The sequence below is a fragment of the Acipenser ruthenus genome, chromosome 8, assembly GCF_902713425.1.
Source record: "Acipenser ruthenus chromosome 8, fAciRut3.2 maternal haplotype, whole genome shotgun sequence".
NCBI lineage: Eukaryota > Metazoa > Chordata > Actinopteri > Acipenseriformes > Acipenseridae > Acipenser > Acipenser ruthenus.
In genome coordinates this window covers 1,936,915-1,961,467 of record NC_081196.1, presented here as the reverse complement: position 1 = coordinate 1,961,467, position 24,553 = coordinate 1,936,915, and the positions used below count along the sequence as shown (strand labels likewise).

The 24,553-nt window shown below is 41.0% G+C and overlaps 1 protein-coding gene across 5 annotated transcripts in view; it reads left to right on the top strand.

Annotated features, from left to right (window-relative positions):
* Positions 1-24,553, top strand: part of LOC117962654 (phospholipid-transporting ATPase IB-like) — a 140,106-nt gene that overhangs the window by 5,797 nt on the left and 109,756 nt on the right. For 2 of the 5 annotated variants that reach the window (XR_009329304.1, XM_059027992.1), the window contains exons 2-9: positions 2,034-2,162; positions 10,838-10,982; positions 17,856-17,955; positions 19,186-19,284; positions 19,719-19,764; positions 19,898-19,938; positions 21,452-21,525; positions 23,445-23,514. Coding sequence is in view for 4 of the 5 variants with exons in the window: in XM_059027992.1 (XP_058883975.1) it covers positions 2,034-2,162; positions 10,838-10,982; positions 17,856-17,955; positions 19,186-19,284; positions 19,719-19,764; positions 19,898-19,938; positions 21,452-21,525; positions 23,445-23,514 (704 nt within the window). In the remaining variant the exon portion in view is untranslated. Of the gene's footprint in view, positions 1-2,033; positions 2,163-4,949; positions 5,088-10,837; positions 10,983-17,855; positions 17,956-19,185; positions 19,285-19,718; positions 19,765-19,897; positions 19,939-21,451; positions 21,526-23,444; positions 23,515-24,553 lie in introns of those variants that run through there. The other 3 variants (XM_059027993.1, XM_059027994.1, XM_059027995.1) reach the window with 3 other exon arrangements.

Sequence of the window (24,553 nt, the reverse complement as noted above, 5' to 3'; positions counted from 1 at the left end):
GCTTTCTGTTTTTAGTTAATGACAAGGAGTGGTCGGGGGGGTGGGGGGGCGGTCTGTGTTTGTTTTATAATTATTTTTAGTTGGTTGTTATCCAGCACTTCAATAGGTTTTAAACTCTATTAATGTTATCCGCATTAATTAATTAAACCAGGAAATTTACCCATTGAGACCGGGGGACAGTATGTAAGGGTAAGAATGCAGGTGTGAAATGCTTTTACTGTGAGTTCCCTCTTAGAAACGACTGCATATATTCTAAGGGCACTGTCAGGAATTTAAGATCAGAGAGCTACTGGACATTTAATGGCATTATTAAGGGATTTCCTAGTTAAAGGATTATTGGGCCCTGTTCATGAAACTTTAAGAACTGTTCTAAGGAATGTTTTTTAAGGAGTGTTTATAAACATGAGGTTAAACAGCACTTTGAAACAGTATAATACACTTTTAAACCATCTGAAAAAGGTTTTGTGTACTGCAAACTTGAATTAGTTATCAAAACACTGCAGGATAAAAATATAGTCCTTAAAACAGTACTTAAAGGGCTCTTATTATTATTATTGTTATTATTATTATTGGCTTGAAATGTGGGTCACAGTTACTGCACAGTATGTTCTAGAATTTTCTCCATTAAAAATCTTATTGTAAAAACCCCATTTCATTTCATAATAATAATGCTGCAAGTTTAATTTTTAATGCAATACAAGATTTACAGCAGTTTATAACATTATAGTATATTCTGGCTCCAACCTATACTATGGTTGTAAATGTCTGAACATGAGTGCCAATAATCCAGCATTTATGAATGAAACAATTATAAACAGCAAGCCCCGATTTTACTGGTCTTTGATCACAGAGATAAATGCAAAGAGGAAAAATGGATCATTCCCTCAGTGTTATGAGAAATACACACCCCTGAACCCCTGGACCCCTGAACGAAGTGCACTGATAGATTTTAGTTAATGTCATATTTACTGTGACGCTGTTTTCTGATTGTTTAAATAACATCTTCAAATGGAATACATTTCTGCATTTTTTTGGATAGAATTAGTAAAACTAAATATAACTATAAGTGCTTTCCTTTTTCTATAATGTTAGTACTTTAATAGCCTTGCAGATAAGGCTGCTGTATTGAGCATGCATTCAGATAGCGCCTTGGTGTCTCAGTAAACACAAGGCTGTTGCCTATCTCTGTGATCTTTCCATAAACAAAGTGACAAGTGGGAAGGGGGAGGGTTGGTTATTACCTTGTACAGAACAGCAGTGAATGAATGATTGATTTGAAGGTTGACTATTATCTCATACAGAACAGCAGTGAATGAATGATTGATATGAAGGTTGACTATTATCTCATACAGAACAGCAGTGAATGAATGATTGATTTGAAGGTTGACTATTATCTCATCCAGAACAGCAGTGAATGAATGATTGATATGAAGGTTGACTATTATCTCATACAGAACAGCAGTGAATGAATGATTGATTTGAAGGTTGACTATTATCTCATACAGAACAGCAGTGAATGAATGATTGATATGAAGGTTGACTATTATCTCATACAGAACAGCAGTGAATGAATGATTGATTTGAAGGTTGACTATTATCTCATACAGAACAGCAGTGAATGAATGATTGATATGAAGGTTGACTATTATCTCATACAGAACAGCAGTGAATGAATGATTGATTTGAAGGTTGACTATTATCTCATACAGAACAGCAGTGAATGAATGATTGATATGAAGGTTGACTATTATCTCATACAGAACAGCAGTGAATGAATGATTGATATGAAGGTTGACTATTATCTCATACAGAACAGCAGTGAATGAATGATTGATATGAAGGTTGACTATTATCTCATACAGAACAGCAGTGAATGAATGATTGATATGAAGGTTGACTATTATCTCATACAGAACAGCAGTGAATGAATGATTGATTTGAAGGTTGACTATTATCTCATACAGAACAGCAGTGAATGAATGGAAAGTGATTCCTGTTGCTTACATGTCATTATGGCCTCATTTTCCTTTCAGAGCTATTAGTTTTGGATACATTTAGCACGGAGAATGCTTGCGTCTCTCCCAAAGGCGAAGACGAGGGGTTGGGAGCGGGGATGAGCTCCAGGATGTCAGATAAGCGAGGTCGCCGGACGTGTGATACGAGTGAGTTTCAGTTTGACAGCTCTGTCCCTGAGCAGCTACTGTCATTGGGGATTGATACCTGAAGTGCATGCAGCTCCCCCTTACAGCTGTAACTAATCACACTGCTGATAACTGGCACTTCCTGAATTGCACAAGAGAGGATGCTGTTAACACGGAGTTCATAACTGTGCTTTATTTGTTAAGCTGTTTTTATTACAGAGCATTCCGGGTTTCCAGTTAGACAGTCATGGCAGACAGGAACACAGTGTTGATGAACATGTGGACTAAGAGTCATAACCCTTTAAGGTACAAGGGACACATGTGTCCCACAAATAAAAATGATGCTAACTTTGTGCAATGAGGCGCCCGAAACAGGGTTTAAAATGTATTGACAGGTTGGATCTGCTCGTCCACACTGTCAGTTTCCTCCTCGTGATGCTTGAGTCGCTCTCGAAGAAACCGTTTGAACAGCCACTCAATTCCTTGTGGACCCGAAGGGGTTAAAACTTTTTACTCATTATTAGCACAGTTCTAAACAACTAAGATAATGACGTGCTAAATTACACTTATTTGTTACTTATTTCTGATTTGGTTACTATATTTGGCTGTGTTTGTACTATCTGAAAAAAACCCTTTTCTTAATAAGCAGCTTTGAGAAGCTAGCTCTCAGTGTTAACGTATTTAGATCACTGAGCAAAGTGCTTTGAGAGTAGCAGAGGACTTCCATGAGAAGTACTGAGACAGACCCAAGCCAAGTCAAACCCGCTCACCATCGCTGTGTGTGTTTCTGTCCACCCCGACTGTCTGCTGTAAAGCCTGAGGCATTGCTCTGTTTGTGAATCCCCCTGCATATCAAACAGGTGAGAGGGCACAGGAGGCAGCTTTAACCCACTCTGAACCCACTTCATTCTGAGATTCTCTCTGGCTCGGCATGTTCTCAACGCCAGCTTATTTGAATGCAGGGCAGCCTGACGCAATGCAACATGAAAAGCAATGCTGTGTCCTCCTGATGTGCTGAAGTAGTGCATGACTGCGTTGAATGCATGGCTGTTTGCGTGTGCTACTCTAGCATGTGACAGGAGGCTGCTTTTGCTTTCCACTCGAGTTCCAGACATACAGCAGCCTTCTGAGATCCAGACAAATTCAGATGGTTTTTTAAGGATGTTTTAAAGAACCAAGTAACTAATTCACTCAAATATTGTAACTTGTGCTTATCAGGGGGAATCAAACCCCACAGCGTCATTAGAAGGCTGTGCATGTCCTCAGTGCAATACATTAGGATGGGTTGTGCAGGACTGCTTATTCTTTATTTTGAACACACGCGTCCTGTGCAGACAATGCCAGGACAGCTCTCAGGAGGGTGTGAGCGGCTCACTGTAAAAATACATTGCTAACCGAGGCTTTAAAATCCATTAAACACTTCTTTGATCCTCCCAGGAAATGGGCTTACCATGCCTCTTGTTTATCCCCATCATGTTTTGGCGCATGCAGGTATTTAAAATACACTTAATAAGGTGGGTTCTTCTGGCCAGTACCGTCACTAAAGTAACCATGTGACCTCCATCATCAGGGAACAGTACACAAGGATCTTTAAACTCATGAGCTGGTGTGAGGTCTGAATATGAACTCACTTTCTAGGGGGCTCTTTAGGTCCTAAAATCCCTGGGGATCCCGTGCTGAACTTGAACAGGGTGGGATTGCTTTTTGCATGGGTAATGCTTATTTGGTAGCAATAACAACACAGGAGTGTAAGAAAAGTTTGGGAACGAGAAAAGGCCATTCGGCCCATCAAGGCTGTTCTCTTGTAGCACACCATTCTCCCCGACTGGGATGTTTCCAGTGTTTTAGATCCTACTCTGTCACCTGGTAGGCTGTTCCATGCATGCTGCCCTTAGTAACAGGAGAGTAAGGACACTGTTCTGTGTCTTTGATTGACACTCTGTAACAATGTGTATGTAGAAAGACGGCTAGACAGTAAATGTGACTATTAAAAGCACAGGCTCTGCATTATTACATTGATCCCATGTTATGAAGTTTGATTGAGTAGAGACATAGAACAGAGCACTATGGGGTCATAAAGCAGTGCTGTATTACTTCCCTTTGTCAATGTATATTATAATCACCCGCCTTATAGGTTTTCTTGAACTGCTTATCCGTTGGACAGTATCAGAATCTGACACAGTGCTTCTGTCACAATCCCAGCAGTGGATGTGACATTCGCAGAAAGCATGCAGCACAGAGAGCTCTTCTGCGTTCCCCCCTCTCCAAAGAGGACAGTATCTGATCAGATACAACCCTTCTGATTGTGCATTCTGAGTGTCTCCCTAGCACTGTGCTGGCTGATACCGCACGCTCACTACCCGCATTGAGAGGCTGGCTGTATTGGTTGATTGTCTTTCTGATGTCTGGCCTTTTGGTTAGGGGCGATTTTAAAATGATATTTTCAGAATTTGGCTGGCAATTAGTCTAGATCTGTCTTTCTTAGTTTAGTGTGATGGGTTCGACAGAATAAAAAGGCGACGTGTATCTTTAAACAGTCCTGCACCGTTTTACCACTTTTTAATTTGTTTTTTTTTTGTAATCAGCATTCAGTATAAAAAGTGCAAGCCTGCAGAATTTGGTGCTGAGGTGCAGAGTATTACAGTAATGCTGGACGTGTCTGCTTATTCTCTCTCCAGGCGCTGCACTGCTGCAGATTACATGTGAAGCATGGCGATTCAGCCCCTGTGCTTTGAGGCACAGACACACAGGCAGTGGGACGTCCTTACCGGTTTCTCATGGATTAACCAGGTCGCTGTGGAAGTGCAAGGCACACAGCTGACGGATTAGGGTCGAGGCTGGCCTGTAATCAGCTTACTGCTCGCAGGTCTGCTTCCTTCATGCAGCCGAGGTAGCTAGCCAACATGCCGCTGGTATTGAAGAGCTGGAGGAGACGTGGGTCTGTAGGTAACGATTGTGCCATCTTCTTCATCCGAGCAGAGATGTCAAATCGACGGGGGCTTGTGAGTCAAGATGTAATTGCAGAGGCATATTAACCTGCAGTGGATGGTAGTCAGTGTCTGTAGGCTGCGCTCTCTCTGGCTCTGAGATGATCATCATTAGCAGGTGTTCCTGTAGCAGTGCTTTGTGTTTTATAATTGAATGCATGTTTCTCATAGTGCCGCTGCAGTTCTGCTGGAATTGGCACAGGGGTCTATTTTCAGGGAGCTTGTAGATCTGCCTCAGCAGGGCCTTCTGGGGTTTCTGTATTGTTAATTCAGGGTGGATCTGTGGCTGATACATATTTCCATCGTATTCTCTCTAAGAAAAACTATTCAAATCTTTACTATGTAAATGATTGCCCATTGAGGGCTATGGGCTATACCCCTGTTTGTTATGTCAGGATCTTCCATGGATGTTCGGGCTACAGTCACTCCCCTCTGAGGTGTTTTTGTTTACCTTTGATTTTGTTAGGATTTTTGATTTGGCGGCTCGATAGCACAATTGTGATACTTGTGGTGTGTGTACATCTCAGACTTATTTTTAGTTTCAAAGTTAATTTAGGTGCTTCTGTATTTCAATGGACAGCTTGTAGCAGTGACGTCACAGCAATGGCTTTGGCAAGCTTTGAATTCAGAGCTCCCCACAGCAACGGCATGGTTTAATCCATAAAGCAAATACATGACTTCATTAAATCTGTCATCATAAGTAAATGGTTAATTACATGTGGGATACTGAGAAATCATCATGATTCTCAGTGGCGAACTTTAAACCAATTTGTCTTTAAATACATTAACTTCCTCCCTTTCTGTTCAGGTCACATCTGACTCTATCATCTTTCTGTTACCCATTTAGAACCATTCTGTGTCTTCTCAATCTAACAGTGGAACACGCTTAATTCTTTCTGTTACCCATTTAGAACCATTCTGCGTCTTCTCAATCTAACAGTGGAACATGCTTAATTCTTTCTGTTACCCATTTAGAACCATTCTGCGTCTTCTCAATCTAACAGTGGAACATGCTTAATTCTTTCTGTTACCCATTTAGAACCATTCTGTGTCTTCTCAATCTAACAGTGGAACACGCTTAATTCTTTCTGTTACCCATTTAGAACCATTCTGTGTCTTCTCAATCTAACAGTGGAACACGCTTAATTCTTTTTAATGTCAACTTTGTTTTTAGGTTATTTATTCATAACTTTGAAATTCCGGGCTGCTATTTTTTTCTACTAAATTGAAAATTTGTAGATTACCCCTTGACTGAACTCCATTGGATCCCAGTGCCAATGAAGTCGGAGCTGATCCACCCGCACACACACACACACACACACACACACACACACACGTCCTTCTATTGTGCAAGACTCAACAGTCATGCATGTTTATCTGTGGAAGCAGCTTGAAGCCTGTTGCGTCCTTTTCTCATGAATCGAATCAGTAACACCTCATAATACCTGTGGTGTTTCAGAGCTTTGCAAGGGGAGCTCACACACCTTAGGCCAGGGCTGTCCAATCACAGTCCTGCAGGGCCATTCAACTCCAGGTTTAACAGGTACAATGAGATAAGTAACTACTCTACTTCAGGGTCTGGGTGGAGGTTTAATTGATTAAATTAGACATTTTAGAACAAGGTTGGAACAAAGGAGTGGAAGAGCCGGCTTTGGACCCCCCTGCCTTAGGCACATGTGGATTCACAATGCGTTGGGTCATGTTAAGTAAGAATGACATGTATGGTATATAGGTTTATATTTAGTTTAGCGGTCTATATAACCTGTAGCTCGTTGCTATTTACTTAAATGCACATGTAATGTGGAGTCTTGTGTGACGCTGTACCATTGTGGATATGCCTGACAAAGCCATGGGTTATGTGCTAAGTTAGTTGACGTGCTTCTGTTTTTAATGAAGTGATTACTCTTTGTGGAGATTGTCCATTCCTGGCAATAGAGATGTTGAGACAATGGTAGTCTGATTTGGTCTAAAGCTTGTTTTTTTCCATCTTATTGCTGTAGAGTTAAGATCTGTGGCTTTTTAAATATGACAATAGCGTGCACATTTATTAGAACACCTCAAGATTTCTCATTGATATCCTTTATATACCTGCCTGCATGAAAACCTGAATTTCAATTTCTGCTCAGTAATCAATGATATAGAGACAATAGGCACTTGTGTGAAAATGTTAGACCCCTTTGTGCTTTAATTAGACATCTTAAACAACTTCTAAAAAGTAGCATGCATTTTGCCATTTGTGGCTATGTGTTCCTTTTCTCTTACTACTATTAGTTAATTCAATGCATGCTATGCAATAGACAATCGCTAATTTGCCTATTTTGACAGTTTTCCAAGATTTTCAGTTCCAGTGGTTTGATTTCATATGCACTACAAATCAAAGCTCCAGAAGCAATGGGGTGTTGTAATACATGTGCACACTGCTGAACTGCAGAAGCAATGGGGTGTTGTAATACATGTGCACACTGCTGAACTGCAGAAGCAATGGGGTGTTGTAATACATGTGCACACTGCTGAACTGCAGAAGCAATGGGGTGTTGTAATACATGTGCACACTGCTGAACTGCAGAAGCAATGGGGTGTTGTAATACATGTGCACACTGCTGAACTGCAGAAGCAATGGGGTGTTGTAATACACGTGCACACTGCTGAACTGCAGAAGTAATGGGGTGTTGTAATACATGTGCACACTGCTGAACTGCAGAAGCAATGGGGTGTTGTAATACATGTGCACACTGCTGAACTACAGAAGCAATGGGGTGTTGTAATACATGTGCACACTGCTGAACTGCAGAAGCGATGGGGTGTTGTAATACATGTGCACACTGCTGAACTGCAGAAGTAATGGGGTGTTGTAATACATGTGCACACTGCTGACCTGCCCAAAAGAAATCTCTGTAAAATGTGAACTGTGCTGAGAAGTAACTGTTTGTAATTGAGACTAGTTATATTGTATTCAAAGTAATAAGTTACAGTCTGCAAGTAGTTACACTTCTGTTTAAGTAACTGAATGGATTACTTTTTAAAAGTAACTTCCCCAACACTGTAGATCAGGTGAACCTATATAACTAGATCAATGAGGACATTCAGTAATAGTTCTTGTCACTGAAATAGTTTTTGAAGTGATAGAAGAGTTCCCATGTAGAGAGTATCCCATAGCAACACTCGTCTTTAATCCTCAATTACATTTGTAATGGAGCACTAGGTGTCCTTAACAACACGGCTTTGTTACTTTAAATACTGGACACCTCCAAGTAATTCAAACCACATTACGACACATTGTTGCCATTTCATTTATTCATTATTCATGCCAGACCCTGGTCCTGGGCTCTTAATCATTCATGGTGTGAACCATCCATCAGAGCCTATGCAGAGCCCCCTGCATTGACTGCACCCAGTGCACAGTTCCAGCAGTATTCCTGGACTAGCTTAAAGGGATCCCATCCTGCGTAATAATATCATCATGACATTTGAAACTCTGCCCATCATCAGCGTGTGTTCAGTCCTCTAGTTTCTAGTGAGATGCCACATTCGACGCAGAAATTCACAATAAATGGACGTCTGCAATTTATTTTTAATAAGTGAACAATAAATTAAATTAAATTTGGGAATATATTACACTGCGGGTGTATACACAATAAAAGTTTCTGGTTTTGTCTTAATTTAAAATGTGTTTTAATTATTTTAATTATTTGTCATCCCCCAAATGACAGTTAGCCGTGTCAACGTGTCGATTCTTATTGCAGTGGCTCAAATAGTGTCTTCTTTATTACTTATTTGAAGGTACACTGCCATCCAGTTAACAGGTATTACTTCATGTATCAAGATTCTTTTTCAATACACAACTGTGTCTCATCCAGCAACAACAAACACATCACACTTGATTGCAATTTGAGCCGTTCAGAATAATGGCAAACATCATACAATAGGGGAGACCGGGGCTGGTTGTCACACTTTTTCCTCTTTATTATTTTCCTCAATCTGGTGACATTCTGCAAGGTTCTGTTCCTCGTTATATTGAAGAATAACTCTTCACGTACAAATTGATGTTTTTTATTTCAGCGTAACTTTATTCCAAATATGATATTTAGACGGTTGAAAATGCGCCGGTCACCTGTGACAACTTGCCCCATACTGGGGTTGGTTGTCACACTATATGGGGTTGGTTGTCACACAGTATTTTCTTGGTTTTACAGTAGACAATAATGCAACATTTTTTTTTTTTTTTTAAATAACATAAAGTTTCTACTGTGTACTGTGTACAATGACAGAAAAAGTGTGAACATAAAAAATATAGGCCTCTATATATATATTTGAAATGTTGACCCATGCTACAAAATAATACCACAGCCTCCACAGAACCGGAGGACAAACAGTAAATAACTTAAATAAGCATTATATGGTGACACATCCCACATGCTGGTGTAGAAAAAATATAAGACTTCTTCCTATAGGATTTACATGTGACAACCAACCCCAAAAACTATGTGACAACCTGCCCCAACCCGACTTTACATGACAATTTAATTCTCTCAGTACTACTGGGAGAACCTACTGGTTTTGTTTTTACACCAAAAGATAGCCAGTATCTGGTTCTATGAACATGGCCATCAGTTCAAACAAACTCCAATACTATAAGAGTTATAACATAAATAACAAGATATACATTTTTTACTTTGGGAATGAAAAAAATGAAATATGTGCTAACCTTTATGTTGGATGGAACTGACCTCAAATTACAAGATGGTTGAGTTCCAGACAATAGAAAACACATTTCAGTGTTAGTATCACCTGCCTGCACCATCTAGTGTCATAGTGATGAGCACTGTGACAACCAGCCCCGGTCTCCCCTAATAACACAGGGGGCAGTAAAAACACAACCAACTCATAGTTTTTATTTATGTATTTGTTATTATTTGTACATATAATTCCATTAACAGCATGGCATTTTTACAAAATAAATAAATAAATAAACAAATAAAATAAAATGGTACTGCCTCTTTAAAGGTTGAAGGCTGGCTTTCCGTGGGGAATACGGTGGTAGGTGATGTTGAGGGCACATCAATATCCCGTATATAACACAGGGTATCCCTGCTGATGCATCTCTGTACAAAGAAGGAGGGATGACAATTTGCAGACACTCCTTTGGTTCTGGTCCGCTGTTACACATCAAGGCTTAGGACTGCGGTCTGCCTTTATCCGCTACGGCTCTTGCAGGGTACATAACATTATATCTAAATTACAGCAGCCCTGTTTCATCTAGGCTTGCATTATTCATTACGTTACAACCGGTGATGCAAATAGCAGTCCTCGGGTCCGGCACACTGAAATGATGCGTCCATGCGTTCTGTTCTAGGAGCGGCAGCCGCTTCGTGTATCCTGACTGACAAAAAACAAACACAAGATTGCTGTCATGATGTATTTCACACAGGCTCAATAGCAGCGCGTGGGAGCTTTTTTCTGCGCTTTTTGAAATAGTCACTCAACAAAGCGTTTGACAGGCTGTTGTGCAGCAAACAGCGTTATTAGTTTATTCATTTATTTATTAACTGCTGACGTCCACGAGGGTGTAATGTAGTAAAACGCGTCCGAGTTTGTGTGTCTACACTAATCACGTCTGCCATTACTGTACAGCAGTGCTGTGTGTGTGCGTGTGAGGGTTTCATGTTTCGGCAGCTGAACCTCACTCTCTCTCTCGTCGCTTCTTCACAGGACCCGCTTGTTCGTCCTCGGGTTACGAGAAGGCAGATGATGAAATGTCCGGGACAACGTCGCAAGCAGACCTGATTGACGCAGCGGCTCGGACCATTTACCTGAACCTACCCCAGCAGAGCAAGTTCTGCGATAACCATGTCAGGTAAGGAGACGGGGACAGAGCCCGCTGTGAACGGGAATGGTGTTGCGGTGACGGGTGCTGTACGTTTATTAAATGGGGGGAGCGAAGTAAATTATCGCCTTTTAAAAAGTTCCACACTGTAAACGCATAGCAAAGTGTCATCAAGCCCGGTAAAAAGTAACCATCGCAAAGCGAACAGAGGTGTGGTAAAGCAAATGTAAAAAATATATTAAAGGCAAACCATACAAATATGGTAAATGCATAATGGATCATAAAACCACCTACGAAAAAAAAACAAAGCATTGCTCAAGGTTTGTGAAATCCGGCTCTTCCTGTGTTTTGCGTGGGTTTGAAGTGTGTTAGGCGATGGGGCTGCTCAGTAAGCACACACAGGGTTGCAGACAGTGGGAACTGCCTGTTTGTTTAAGATATTTATTTATCTATGTTTTAGAGTGCTGCTCCTTAGAGTATGCCACGTTTCAACACAACCTAAGTATCTGTCTAAGGTGTAACAGTTATACCCCTGTTCAGATACTGGAGTCAAATCTGATTATTTTAAAAAGTATGAAAATGTGTAGGAGGCAAGAGCAGGATGGAAACAGTCAGTACGAGACTGCCCCCTGTGTTGTGAGCAAGGTAGTGCACGTGAAGGTAGTGCCGCAGGTCTGTAGCTGCTCATACTAGTGAGCCTGGCTGTTCTGTACAGTCCTCACTTCAGTCACTGGGACTGTCTTCGGCACTCCTGTTACTACCGTGGTAACATTGTTATAATATTGCATTCCAATGATATAACAGTGCTGTGAGCCAGTGCAGACTGGCAGTACCATGGCACCAACCATGGCACCAACCATGGCACCAACCATGGCACCATGCCAGCCCTTGTGTGTCACATTACCTTATCATCCAAACCACTGGGAAGTATTTGTTCCAAATCCATCGTGTTGCCCTTGCTGGCAATGCGGTGGTGAACAGCTTTCAGTAAAAGCGCCTTTTCTCTGATTAGTACATTACATGGCACAGAGAGAAAGTGCCATACTTTTTGATGCTCTGTTGATGCAGTGTAGTATGCATTCCTTGGTGTCTGTTTACTGCATTTTCCTGAGCTGGTTCTCTTTATGTGCACTCAGTGTAAGTAAGCTGAGCCCCAGACTGTGTGCCCAAACGGGAAGGCAGCTCCTCATAGGGGTTATAATGACATCTTCAAACTGCTTTTTCACAAATGGTATTATTCGCGTTACTAAAATCCTTTATTAGGAAATGGGCAGGTTATTGAAATCGTATGTAATGAAATGGCTGGAGTACTGCTTTACATTGTAACTACATTAGGAGGACCATTCATATAGATCATTAGTCAAATCAAATCACATTTTATTAGTGCCTTTCATAGAAAACGTATCTCAAAACACCGTACAAGACAATGCAAAAGAAAGTCCAAAGAACAGAGTGAAAACAAAGTAAGACCAAAAATAAAAACAGTTTGGTATAATATAATGTCAAACAATTATTTTTTACATTATATTATTTAAAATATCATTACAGAAAAAGAGAATAAAGAACTGCACATTTTTAAAAACACAGTTTTTTTTTTTTTAAAGCTAAACTATAAGAGTGTGTTTTGAATTGAGACTCAAAACCATTATCTGATAGCGATGCATTTCAGAACCTGGGAAATGAAATCAATGTGACTATGAACACGTTTCTCAGTTGTGATTGAGAGACACGAATGGATTGACAGGTATCAATTGCATCCGGAGTAAAACACCGAAAATCAGAAGCCCTAATTATAGATTTGAAACATGTTAGGGTTATGCACTAGACAATCCTTATACAACATCATTGGCTGCTATTCTGAGTGGTAAGAACCTTGATCTTTGTTTCATTTTTAAAACACAGTATGGGTGCCCTGGCTCTCTCCCTTTGTTTTTGTGAAGACCTGTAGGAGGCACAGCACTGTGTCTTTGGAGGTGGCACTCAGTGTTGTTTTCAGATGCATTCCAAGGTAATAATGCATTCTTAAGAGGTTATTGACAAACCGCGTTGGAATAAAAATATTTTGTTTCAGCAAAGCAGATCAGGGCCTTTTCATGCACCCCATGTATTTTATTGATTGCACTTATGTGGCCATAGACACCCATCGATTATTGCCCCCTGCGCAGTTTTATACCAGCTACAGGTCCTGAGCAGCGACTAAATAGGTTCCTGAGGAGAGATACATCTTCTTAACTGAGGAGGTTATTAGTTTCTGGACGGTTTCCATGGGAAGTATGGTAAGTTTCCAAGTCTGATAGTATGACAATAAATCTCTTGGCTCCACCGCATTACAGAATTGTATATCTTATTGTCAGTATCATTATGTAGAGGACGTGCCAGAACTTTCTCTAGCTAAAATCAGCTGTCATTATATGTAAACTGAAGATTTAAATAGAAAGGAATAGGAGGTTGTTACATTGTTAACCATGTAGTAAATGACATCACAAGCACAATAAAATAGAAATAAGTGATAAGTACCTGCGCTGTTTGTTTTCAAACACTTTCCCTCGACAGAGGCATGTTAAACATACCGAAATGTTGTGAAGTTGGCTCAGTCTCGGTGCCTCTGCTTTGTGTCTTGATCGTTTTTCAAAGATGCTTTGAATTGTATTCCTGTATCAATAGCAAAATTATAGGAGGCTCGGAAAGAGGGCTTTTCTTTCTCCGGGAAAATCAATCAATCTTTAATGAAAGTGTGCAGATGTTACCCACGCATGGGCAGACGTGACTGAGCGGTAAGCAAGGATGCCTGGAAGGTAGGCTACAGAGACAAGGGGAAAGGGTTAGGAACTGAACATGTGTTAGCCATGTACTAGAAAGGAGAAACCATGACTCATTATCCAAACTGCTTTTTTTTTAGTTTTTTTGGTTTTCTTGATAGTGTAGATCACCCTCTTGTATTCAGGATGCTGGCAGATTGTTCTAGCTTTTTTAAGCTTGAGGTTGCATGGCCAATTTGAAGCCTTTCTACGCTTATCTAATCAGAATTAGCAGGGGCATCTGAAGACGCTGGTTTATTGAACAGGAAACAGGATAGCCTTAGGCCTTGGCTTTGAATCCAGTCATGGTCAGCAGTCAATGAAAATCGTCTACTGTATGGTTTGTGATCTATCTGCTTCCGTTGTAGACAGCTCTAGGTATACAGCTCTAGTTATACAGCTCTAGGTATACAGCTCTAGGTATACAGCTCTAGGTATACAGCTCTAGTTATACAGCTCTAGGTATACAGCTCTAGTTATACAGCTCTAGGTATACAGCTCTAGGTATACAGCTCTAGTTATACAGCTCTAGGTATACAGCTCTAGGTATACAGCTCTAGTTATACAGCTCTAGGTATACAGCTCTAGTTATACCATCAGTCACAGGTCAGACTGCACACTAAGCTTGCTCCTAGTTTCGTGCTTATTTAGTGGCAGGGGTACAGTGCTTCCTCTCTAAACCCCACAGCACCTGTCCTGAACAGTACCAGCAGTGACGATTCCTGCGTAGCCACAGAACAATGCACATGACATTTCTGTTCTTTCTTTTTTTTTGACGCACTCTTGTTGAATTTCAATTGCAGGTATTAAAGCGATCTGTTGGCTTGTGTGCTATGTGGGTGGAGGCTGGTGGTGTTGAATGCAAGTGAGCTCCGCATTAGGTTGTTGGAGGTTGACAGCAGTTAATGAGAATTGTGTTAATACAAATACAGCTGTTTTTATTTCATAAAGCGAGTGGAAAGACTCCTAACAGCACACCATCCACACTCTGTGTACTGCACAGTTTGGACTGGAAAATGAAACCCATTGGCCTATCCCGAGGCAAACGATGAAGGAAAAGTGTGTTGTGTTGTAATAAAATAACTGCAGTTATTCATGTGTGTGTGTTTATTTATTTATATAAAGGTTTTCCCCAGTGATTCCCCTGCTGTGATCAGAGCCTCATTTCAAACAGAGGCAATGATCACTTACATTTAATCAAACACATTCAAGTGGGATCAGTTATATTTAGTTGATTGTAATTGATCACTTCAATGGTTTATTAACTGAAGCTGCGCTTGCTGTGGTTTTGCTGTTCACAGTATCCCCCGCTACATTAGCCAAACGAGCAATGCCAAGGCCAGCTTAGAATGCGTATGGAATGTGCAAATACTTCCGCTATCTCCAGTGTCAGTCGCTTTTCAGAAAATAACACGAGTGGAGCTCTGCCAGTCCACATGCTTAGCAAACTGCTAATCAATTCTTATTCATGTTTTCCAACAAGTAGTAACACAATGCCGGAATCAACCCTTATAAAAGTTTACCACAGTATTTTTGCCCAGTGTTTTTGCAAGTTTACAATGTTTTCCCCATGGTTACATGCATACATGCATACACGTTACAACCATATACAGTACTAATAATCCAGGCCCTGCACAGACAGGTGGCAGTGGCTACGCTTACTGTACACCTGCTCCAGTTCTCCAGGTGCTAAATGTTGAGCAACAAGGTGTTTTTAGGAATGCGTCCTGTCATGAGGACAGATATTTATACACACACAACGACTATGTTCGATAGACGAGTGCTTTAAATCTAATTGCTTCTGTTTCGCATTGAAAAATCCTTGCGCCAACATGACTTAGTTGACGTGTCAGTGATAACAGGACCCACCCGGTGCCTCCAGGGAGGCATGAGTCTGGAAACTCTCCTGTTCCTCTGCCCGCGGGGCCCATTTTAAAGGGAAAAAACTAAACACAACCAAAGTGTTGCTTACTGTATTTGGCTCTTCCCTATGGAAACCTGGCCCAAGCGTCATCACTCACCCTGTTTTCTGTCCGACTTAAAAAAACAATTGACATCCATACATAGTAGAAGAATGTTGCTTAGCCGTTTTTCAACTTGGTGATGTGTAAGTAGGTAACCAGCATTGACAGCCATTGACTGGAATGAACTTTCTCTGGTTATTGAACGCAACCCTCCTGTAATCCTAATGCGTCAGGATTGCCCTGTCCTTTCCACTATACCATTAATAAGGAACGGATGGATGACAGAATGATAAGCACTGTTTTATTTTAATATGTGCTGTGCACCAAAGAAAGTACAAACCTCAATACCCTGTACTGATCAGAAGGCTAGGTAGCTTTTACCTGTAAAATACTCCTTCGTCACAGTTTAATACAATATGATAAAGGATGGGTAGATCTTTGACACGTGAGAGATGGGTAAGTGGCTTTTTTTCTCCCTAATACAGTCTTAATTGCATTACAGACGTTGTGCATTGCTTCTTCACTGTGCTCTATATAAAAGCAATCCGTTCTGCAAGGAGCAGACATTTCTTCCCGCTGGATACGAGAAAGAGTTTATCAGCCTTCCTTTTTATCCCTGTGGAATAGTGTTTTTATTATGCAATTGGCAGGGCATGGTCTCTTTTGCTTTGTCTGATTTGGCTGTAGACCTGTCACCTTAAAAATATCCCGGTGTGCACATTTAGCATCTTTAAGTACCTTCAAATGGCATCTGTCTATTTATTTTTGAAGTGTCCCCAAACCTTACTATGATAAATGCCATCATTCAGAGTGGCTCTCAGTGCAATCACACAAAGACCATTTTCTTTTCTTTTTTTTTTTGTAAGTTTGTGCTAAGGTGCTTTGACCTGAGTTCAGAATCTGTTCTATATTGTGCGTTGCCAGCCACAGATATAGCCAAGTAACACAGGCTAGATCAAGAGTCTTTATGATAATACGTGCCAGCACCATGGCCAAGGAAGACTGTGTCCTGCTTTGTAAGAGCTGGATCACACCTAAGTGCAGTGAAGTGAAAGAAGATGTTTGACTCTATGATTGCTTATAACCTGTAACGTGATCCCTCCCCTGGCAGAAAACAAGACGCATCTCGGATTGTTTATTTCTGTTTAAGAGAGTGCATTGTACACGCGTATTCCAAGGCTGGCTCGACTGTTCTAAGAAAAGCACTTATTGATTGATTGCCTGATTCGTAGGATTATTGGCTGGCTTGGCAGTTCTGGGAAAAGCACTTATTGATTGATTGCCTGATTGGTTTGATTATTATATGCTGCGCTGTTGGATTTTGCCTTTAGCTATAATGTTGTTTTCAGACTTTCTTTGTTCTGTTCTTGTCGATTTTATTTAAAAGGCTTATACTGTAGCTATTGAAATAATTTCCTAAATACCACCTGTCCTGCTCTTTCAGTCTCTGTGCAGGTCTCCCATATGCACCCTGAAGTGAAATCTGGCACATAATGTTTGCATGCCATACTTTCTTTTATTCTCTTATACTTGCCAGTTCAATTCACTTCAGCAGGGTCAAAGCATGTCACAGGTATTAGAGGAAGCAGCTGATTGGTTAATGACCGGACAGAAGGCTTCCTCTAATGACTGACCCTCTCTGCAGCCACGCTAATGCTTTTATCAAGTCACCACTGTGTCCTGACCTCAAAGGATCAAGGTTCGTAATTAGAGTAATTACACAGTAATTATTGACACAATGTAAAGTTTTACAATTATTTCCTGCACTATAACCGCTGCGAGGCTTGATATCGAGTTTTGTCTCTCTGTCCCTGTGGTTTTGTCTGTCCCTGTGGTTTTCCACAGTGAGTATTGTCTCTCTGTCCCTGTGGTTTTCCACAGTGAGTATTGTCTCTCTGTCCCTGTGGTTTTCCACAGTGAGTATTGTCTCTCTGTCCCTGTGGTTTTCCACAGTGAGTATTGTCTCTCGGTCCCTGTGTTTTTCCACAGTGAGTATTGTCTCTCTGTCCCTGTGGTTTTCCACAGCTCTGTTTCATTGTCTGGATCTGTGCCTATCTCTTTCTGATGTGCTCCAGTAAGTTTTGAAGCAGGATAATATCTAAATGTTTCATGAGCCATCTCTCTCTGTTTCTGCTCCACAGTACAACCAAGTACGGGGTGCTGACATTCCTTCCTCGATTCCTGTATGAACAAATCAGGAGGGCCGCCAATGCATTCTTCCTCTTCATTGCCTTAATGCAGGTACGGATTATCAACAAATACACACAGCATGTCCGGGGGCCATTGGTTAGGTGGGAACACTTTAAAATAGGGGCTGCAAATTCATTATGAATTACGGCTGAATAACACCTGAATATCTTCTGTTCTTGAACTAATTCATTTTGAATTCAGCCCTGTTAATTCAGTATTCATTCCACGTTCCTTTGTATCAAATGATGCTGATCACATGTATAAAGCATGCATTCATGCATGAATGAACACTTCTCACAATCCCTGATGGGCGAGTGAGGGGGTATGAATTAGTGAAGAATAAACAGTGAATTCATACCCTCTTACTCGCCCACCAGGGGATTGTGAGAAGTGTTCATTAATGCATGAATGCATGCTTTATACATGTGATCAACATCATCTACTACATTATAAATGATCAGAATTAATTTTACATTGGTCCCCTTTGTAGCCGTCACCAGGTAATGTGTTACTGTTAGTTTCTGTTGACCTAAACCTGAGCTAGCAGTGCAGAGGTTAAAGGACTTGTATGCTGTTTCCTGAGCCATCCACTCCCCTGCCACTAGACTGAGCCATCCACTCCCCTAAGAGGATCAGCCTTCAGCAGCACCATTGTTCACTCCTGTAGCTGGCAATGGGTGTGCAGATTCATGGCATTGCACCGTGTAATGTATCCCTTTCAGGTACTGATGGGTAGACAATAGCAACACAATAGTCTGTATATAAGTGCTTACTGATGCATGTATGCTTCTAAAAGAAGTATTGTACGTCTGTTCTAATGCTAAACACTGCCTTTGTTAATACTGTATAGCTGAGGTTTTACATTAGTTTGCCCTGCTTGCAGACTGTGAGGTGCAATGCAGGATTAGCTCCATTCAAGAGAAACATTAATCTTTTTAAAAATAAAAGCGTTATTGCAATAAATACAGTATGGGCCACCAGGTGGGGCTATGCACAATATCCCAGCTCTGCGTAGCGTCTGACATTTGAATAGAGAGTTGGTTTGGCTCACCTGGCAAAGGCACGGCCGTGTGGTGTGTTGGTGAGTCATGCATTCAGGAGAGTGCAGGTTTGCATCCTGGCTGCACCAAGTTGTCAATCTTGGCTGGGGATCCCCCAGGGACAGTGGCATTAGTCCGCCCTTTAATTTATACCATGTCAAGTGTTATTTATGCTTTTGGTGGAGAACATGAATGTTATTGATACTGTGTACTGTTATTGATTCTGTGTATGTTTTTTTAGCAAATCCCAGATGTGTCTCCTACAGGAAGGTACACCACTTTGGTACCGTTCCTGTTCATCCTGACGGTGGCTGGGATCAAAGAGATCATAGAAGACTATGTAAGTGTGCTCTCCTATACATTACATGTCAATTATTCAGGCTCTTCTCATACAAACAAAACCCTTTTCACAAAACTACCCGCTCATGTCTCCAGGAATTAAGCATGGATTTACAGAGCTCATTATCTGTCTGACTAATTCATGCAGGCTCTTAGGTACATTAGCCCCACATTCAGTGCGCGGCTGTCTTCTATATACATGTTTCCATGGAGTGTGGTTGTGGTTGACTTAAACAAACATTCAGTGTTGAATGAATCCAGCTTGAGTTACATGTATTCGCAACTTGGCACTGTCAAGATTCAAACTATGCTTGCATGACTAGAGCTGCACTCCAAACAGCAGTGCTGTTACTACGAGAGCCAAAGGGGAAAGCAGTGATAACAATTCTCAATGAAATCCAGCATATATTTCACTCTTATTTCTTTTTGCAACAGAAAAGACACAAGGCAGACAACACAGTAAACAAAAAGAAAACGACAGGTAATCCGAACATTCATTTCCAATACAGTTAATATGGGGTGTGTGCTGTAAACTCTGTGGTGGCCTTGGTCTCGGTCAAACGCGTTGTCTGATCTGTGGTTATAGAACATCACATTTATTCCTTTTTTTTCAGTTTTAAGAAATGGAGTTTGGCAGACTGTGATATGGAAACAGGTATGTGGGTTTTCAGCTTGAACTCTTTCAGTAAAATGACTCTTGACTTATGAGAGTCAGTAATCAGTAATCACTTGCTGCTGTGAAGCGAAAGCCAATGCAGCATAAAGGCATAGTCATGTTACTTTTACTAAGAGTTCAAATCATGCATGATGTATGGAAAATGAAAAGAGATTTTGGGAATTCAATTATTTTTGTTTCAGCAGGGATGAGCTAAGTAATGCATCATGTGATTGAATTGCACAGATGCATGACTTGTACGGCTGGTACTGTGGCTGTATGATACATAGCTGTCTCTTAGATTGAGCCTGCTAGCACAGCTTGGTATGTAAATCATAAAATATAGTATAAATCACAGCAATAGAAAACCATTCAGAGCTGTACATTTATCATTAAAAAAAGAACTGTAGAGATATTTTCATTGTGTGCCGCTTTCTCGTCTGTTTTTGTTGTAGTTTTCCATATAATTTCTTATTCAATTTGGAAAAGATTGTACATCAGTGTAGCGTAACTAGATGCAAGGACATGGATTGCAATGAGTAGGAATGTCTCCAGATTGCCTGGTGTGTGTTGTTAGCTTTGCTATATTGAATTTCAGTTTTGCTAGCTTTCTCCAGGCAGGTACAGCTTCTCTGCCTTGCTGAAGTTAAGAGGACTGTATCACTGCTCTATTAGCCCAAAGCAGTCCTTTCTGTTAAGCAGATCATTCAGTCGTGTTTCCTTTCCTTGACTGAACATTAAAATGCAATTGTTTTTCTTGACCGACCTTCTAATAGCCACACTCCACGTGTCAAAGCATACGAGAGAGAGTATATTGACGTGTATATCTGTAATCATGGGTTAGCATTCTGCTTTCTATCCTCTGATTAGTCCCCCGGATTAGTCAATAAGTGCAATGTTGATCTTTTCCAGTCTCCTCATGTCTGCCTCCCAGCATTTTAAGCTTAAACATCAGTCCTGAAATATGTATTGTTTAGCGATACAGATAAACAAAGACCTGTTCATACTTGCCAATTGAAAGCTGGCAAATACAGTTTTGAAAGCCACCAGCAGGACAGAGCGTACTGTAATTCTCAGAATATAACGCACACCCGTTTGACACATTTTGGGATCATTTCTGTGTATTACATACAGTATAGGTCAGGGATTATATACAATATTTGCAGTGTACTCAGGTTACAGTATTCTGTTTAGTGTGCCGTGGGGTTCTTCAAAACAGAAAACTGTATGTTCATACCAGCAAAGTACCCGCTTTTAGAAACCTGTGTCGGGTATTTAGCAAATAAATCACTGTAAAAAGCACTCCCCTGTATTTTAAGAAATGTGTATTTTTTGCAGCAAATAGCTTTCCATTTTTGCGCAATGCTGTCTGTTCATTAACAAGCACTTTTCTCTCTTGCTGTAACTAATAGCCAGGCGCCTGTGGATGCTTCATAACTCTGAGTCTGTTCTGCATTCTTTTCTTTCCTCTGTCTTTCTCCATGCCTCCGCAATGCTGCCCCTCCGTCACTAGGTGGCAGTAGGAGACATTGTGAAGGTCACCAATGGGCAGCATCTTCCGGCTGACATGGTCATTGTATCCTCCAGGTCAGATATTATTCCGTGTGACTGCGTGCATTTCCCTATCCGGAGTGAGAGGCTGCAGACAGCACTGTGCTTTATCTTGCTGCTTTGTGGTATTGGATTCCTTCTAATCATGTTCCATTGCTGTAAACCTCCATTGCTGTAACCATCTATTGCATTGGGGTTCAGAATTGTTCAAATCATGATGTCGTGGCTGGTCTTCGCAGTCATTCGCCTGCTGGGTCTCAATAAGTCTGTGAAACTCAGGGCAGCTGTCTTGCAGCTTTTTCAGACAGCATTTCAAGCAGCTAGTTGTATGGGACATTTTCAAGCAATTTTCCCCATGTAAAGAGTTAAATAGCATTTCTAAAAAGTTTTGATTCAAACAACTTGGTAAAAAAGTGCTTGAAGATACCTGAAAGTTGCTTGGTGTTTCATGGGGGTTAACACTGCTGGTGGCAACAATACAACTGCATTCGCTGTGACTGCACTATAACAGTGAATATTGCAGTTACAGAATGGGTTTTGAATTAAAAGTGATTGCATATTTAATTTATTCCAAAATGACGCATGACTGGCTGGCATCTCCTAATTGGGGTTTATATCCCACCGCATGTTAAACCACCAGTGTGGGCACCAGCCCAGCTTCTGCATGTTTTACAAAATACACAGCGTGCTCTCCATGTTTCAACACGTACTGTACAGCCGAAACCCAAACCTTTGTTTGCAGAATAGGTAGGTTTAAATTATTAAACACTTTAATCTCTGTAGTGGCTTTTGTGATCAGCTGATTAAATTGTAGGGATCAGCAAGGGAGGGTTACCTGGGGATACCCATGGCCCTAGGGACTTGCTACAGTAAGAGGTCTGCCCATATTGTTCATTTTCACTATTTAAAACCAACTGGAATGCAAGCACGTTTCAAAGTGTGATTCCCAAAATGTTTTTCCTGTGGATTAACCGCTGCTTTCCGATTGCAGTTCATATGCAAAACCACAAGTGTACCTCAGCCACGGGTACTTCAGTGTCTTACCACGAGAATAATGCAGTTCTTCTTGTGACATGATTTTTATTGTCAGCTTGGACCATTTGTGGACCCTTCAGAGAGCTTCGAAATGTATGCTCTTATTTTTTGTAATGATGTTTGAATGTTTAATGATGTTTGAAATCATTCGAAGTAGTTTTGCTTTTCTTCCTTTGAGTTTGATTAGTCTGTGTGAAGGTGCTTTGACCTAATTCAGGACCTGATCTTCACTAGTGATCTCAGTTTGCCTTGTTGAGGTCCAGCCAGGACTGAAAGGGTTAACACAGAGCACAGAACTCTGAATACTGACAAGCAGTATATAGCAGTGAGGTTACAGTACAATGTGTGAGGGGTCTGGCAGTGTCCCTCCCCAAAGGGAACGGCACAGAGTGGATTCTCATGCGCTGAGCTGCAATGAGGGCACCTTGAGGAAGATTAGTGACGTCATCCTTCCCAGGGAGCAGTGGGGCCTCCTGTTAAACTGGGGAGGGTCAGGGGAGGCTTTGTGGAGGATTAGCTCCCCATTGATGGGAGTCTTATGACCCAATTTTTATCAGGATACAAGAACTGTAAAATACATTGACTAATATGTAATTAAGATCTACAGCACAGCAGCAATAGCAATAATCCTATTTATTATTATTATTATTATTATTATTATTATTATTATTATTATTATTAGTAGTAGTAGTAGTAGTAGTAGTAGTAGTAGTAGTAGTAGTAGTAGTAGTAGTAGTAGTAGTAGTAGTAGTAGTATTGCCCCTCGTAGTGCAGAATTGATTCCCTGCTCAGTGAATGGTTTCAGGTACGGGTGGGTATGTGTTGAAACATGGTGCTTACTCTGCAATATAAACAGTGTTTTGTGGTGAGCCGAGTGCAGGCCCTTCCCAGTGATCTCGTGTGCCTTTGTTGCTTCACAGCGAGCCCCAGGCAATGTGCTACATAGAGACGTCCAACCTGGACGGGGAGACCAATCTTAAAATACGACAGGTAAGCACTCCGCCCCACCGGGACAGGGTGGCTGAGCTAAGCATTGCTGTACTGGACCGCCCGCTACTGACAGCAGCAATACCTGCCTCTGAAAGCAGCTGCTGGAGCAAGATAGGGGCTATATAAAGAGTTAGGCTACAGCTTCGTATCTTTATATGCACTGGTGTGCAAATATATTAGAACACCTCAAGATGTGTCATTGATATTCTTTATATACCCACCTGCATGAAAACCTCTGGGAGGAGAATTACAATCTCCTGTCAGTAATCAGTGATATAGAAACAATAGGCACTCATGTGTGAAAATGTTAGACCACTATGTGCTTTAATTAGGCATCTTAAACAACTTCTAAAAGTCTCATGCATTTAACCATTTGCGGCTCTGTGTTCCATTTCTCTTACTATTTTAAATGAATTGCATGTGTGGCTTATTAAAGTCATCAATTAAATTAGACAATCGCTAATTTGCCTATTTTGACAATTTTCCAAGATTTTTTGTTCCAGTGGTTTGATTTCATATGCACTACAAATCAAAACTGCAGAAGCAATGGGGTGTTCTTATAGATTTGCACACAAGTGTAGCTTGCAATCCAACTTGGACTAAACCCCAAAATGAAATGATATAAGGGGGAATATATGTCTGTATATTTGCCTCTCGATAGTATTGCATAGAGACGTTCTCACACTTTCCCTATCGGAGTGTGTGTGAGCCTGCGCTGTGTTGCATACTGTACACTGCAGACTGGCCACACAATGTGAAAATACCTTTGTATGCAGAGTCTGCAAATGTATGTGTTCAACCTAGATACAGTAAGGCTATGTGCTGCTATTGTGCAACATTCATGGGAAAGCAGCAGGTCTCCGTGACTTCCCTTTTGAAAGGGTCCCACAGCAGAGGGTAATAACGTGTAGTGAAACCACAGTACAACACAGGCAAACATTGTAAAGACCAGTATAGCAGAGTGTGTTAAAAAAAACAAGGAAAATGATGGCAGACTAGAAATGCCTAGGACAACCTGTCACACAAACACACAGTTACT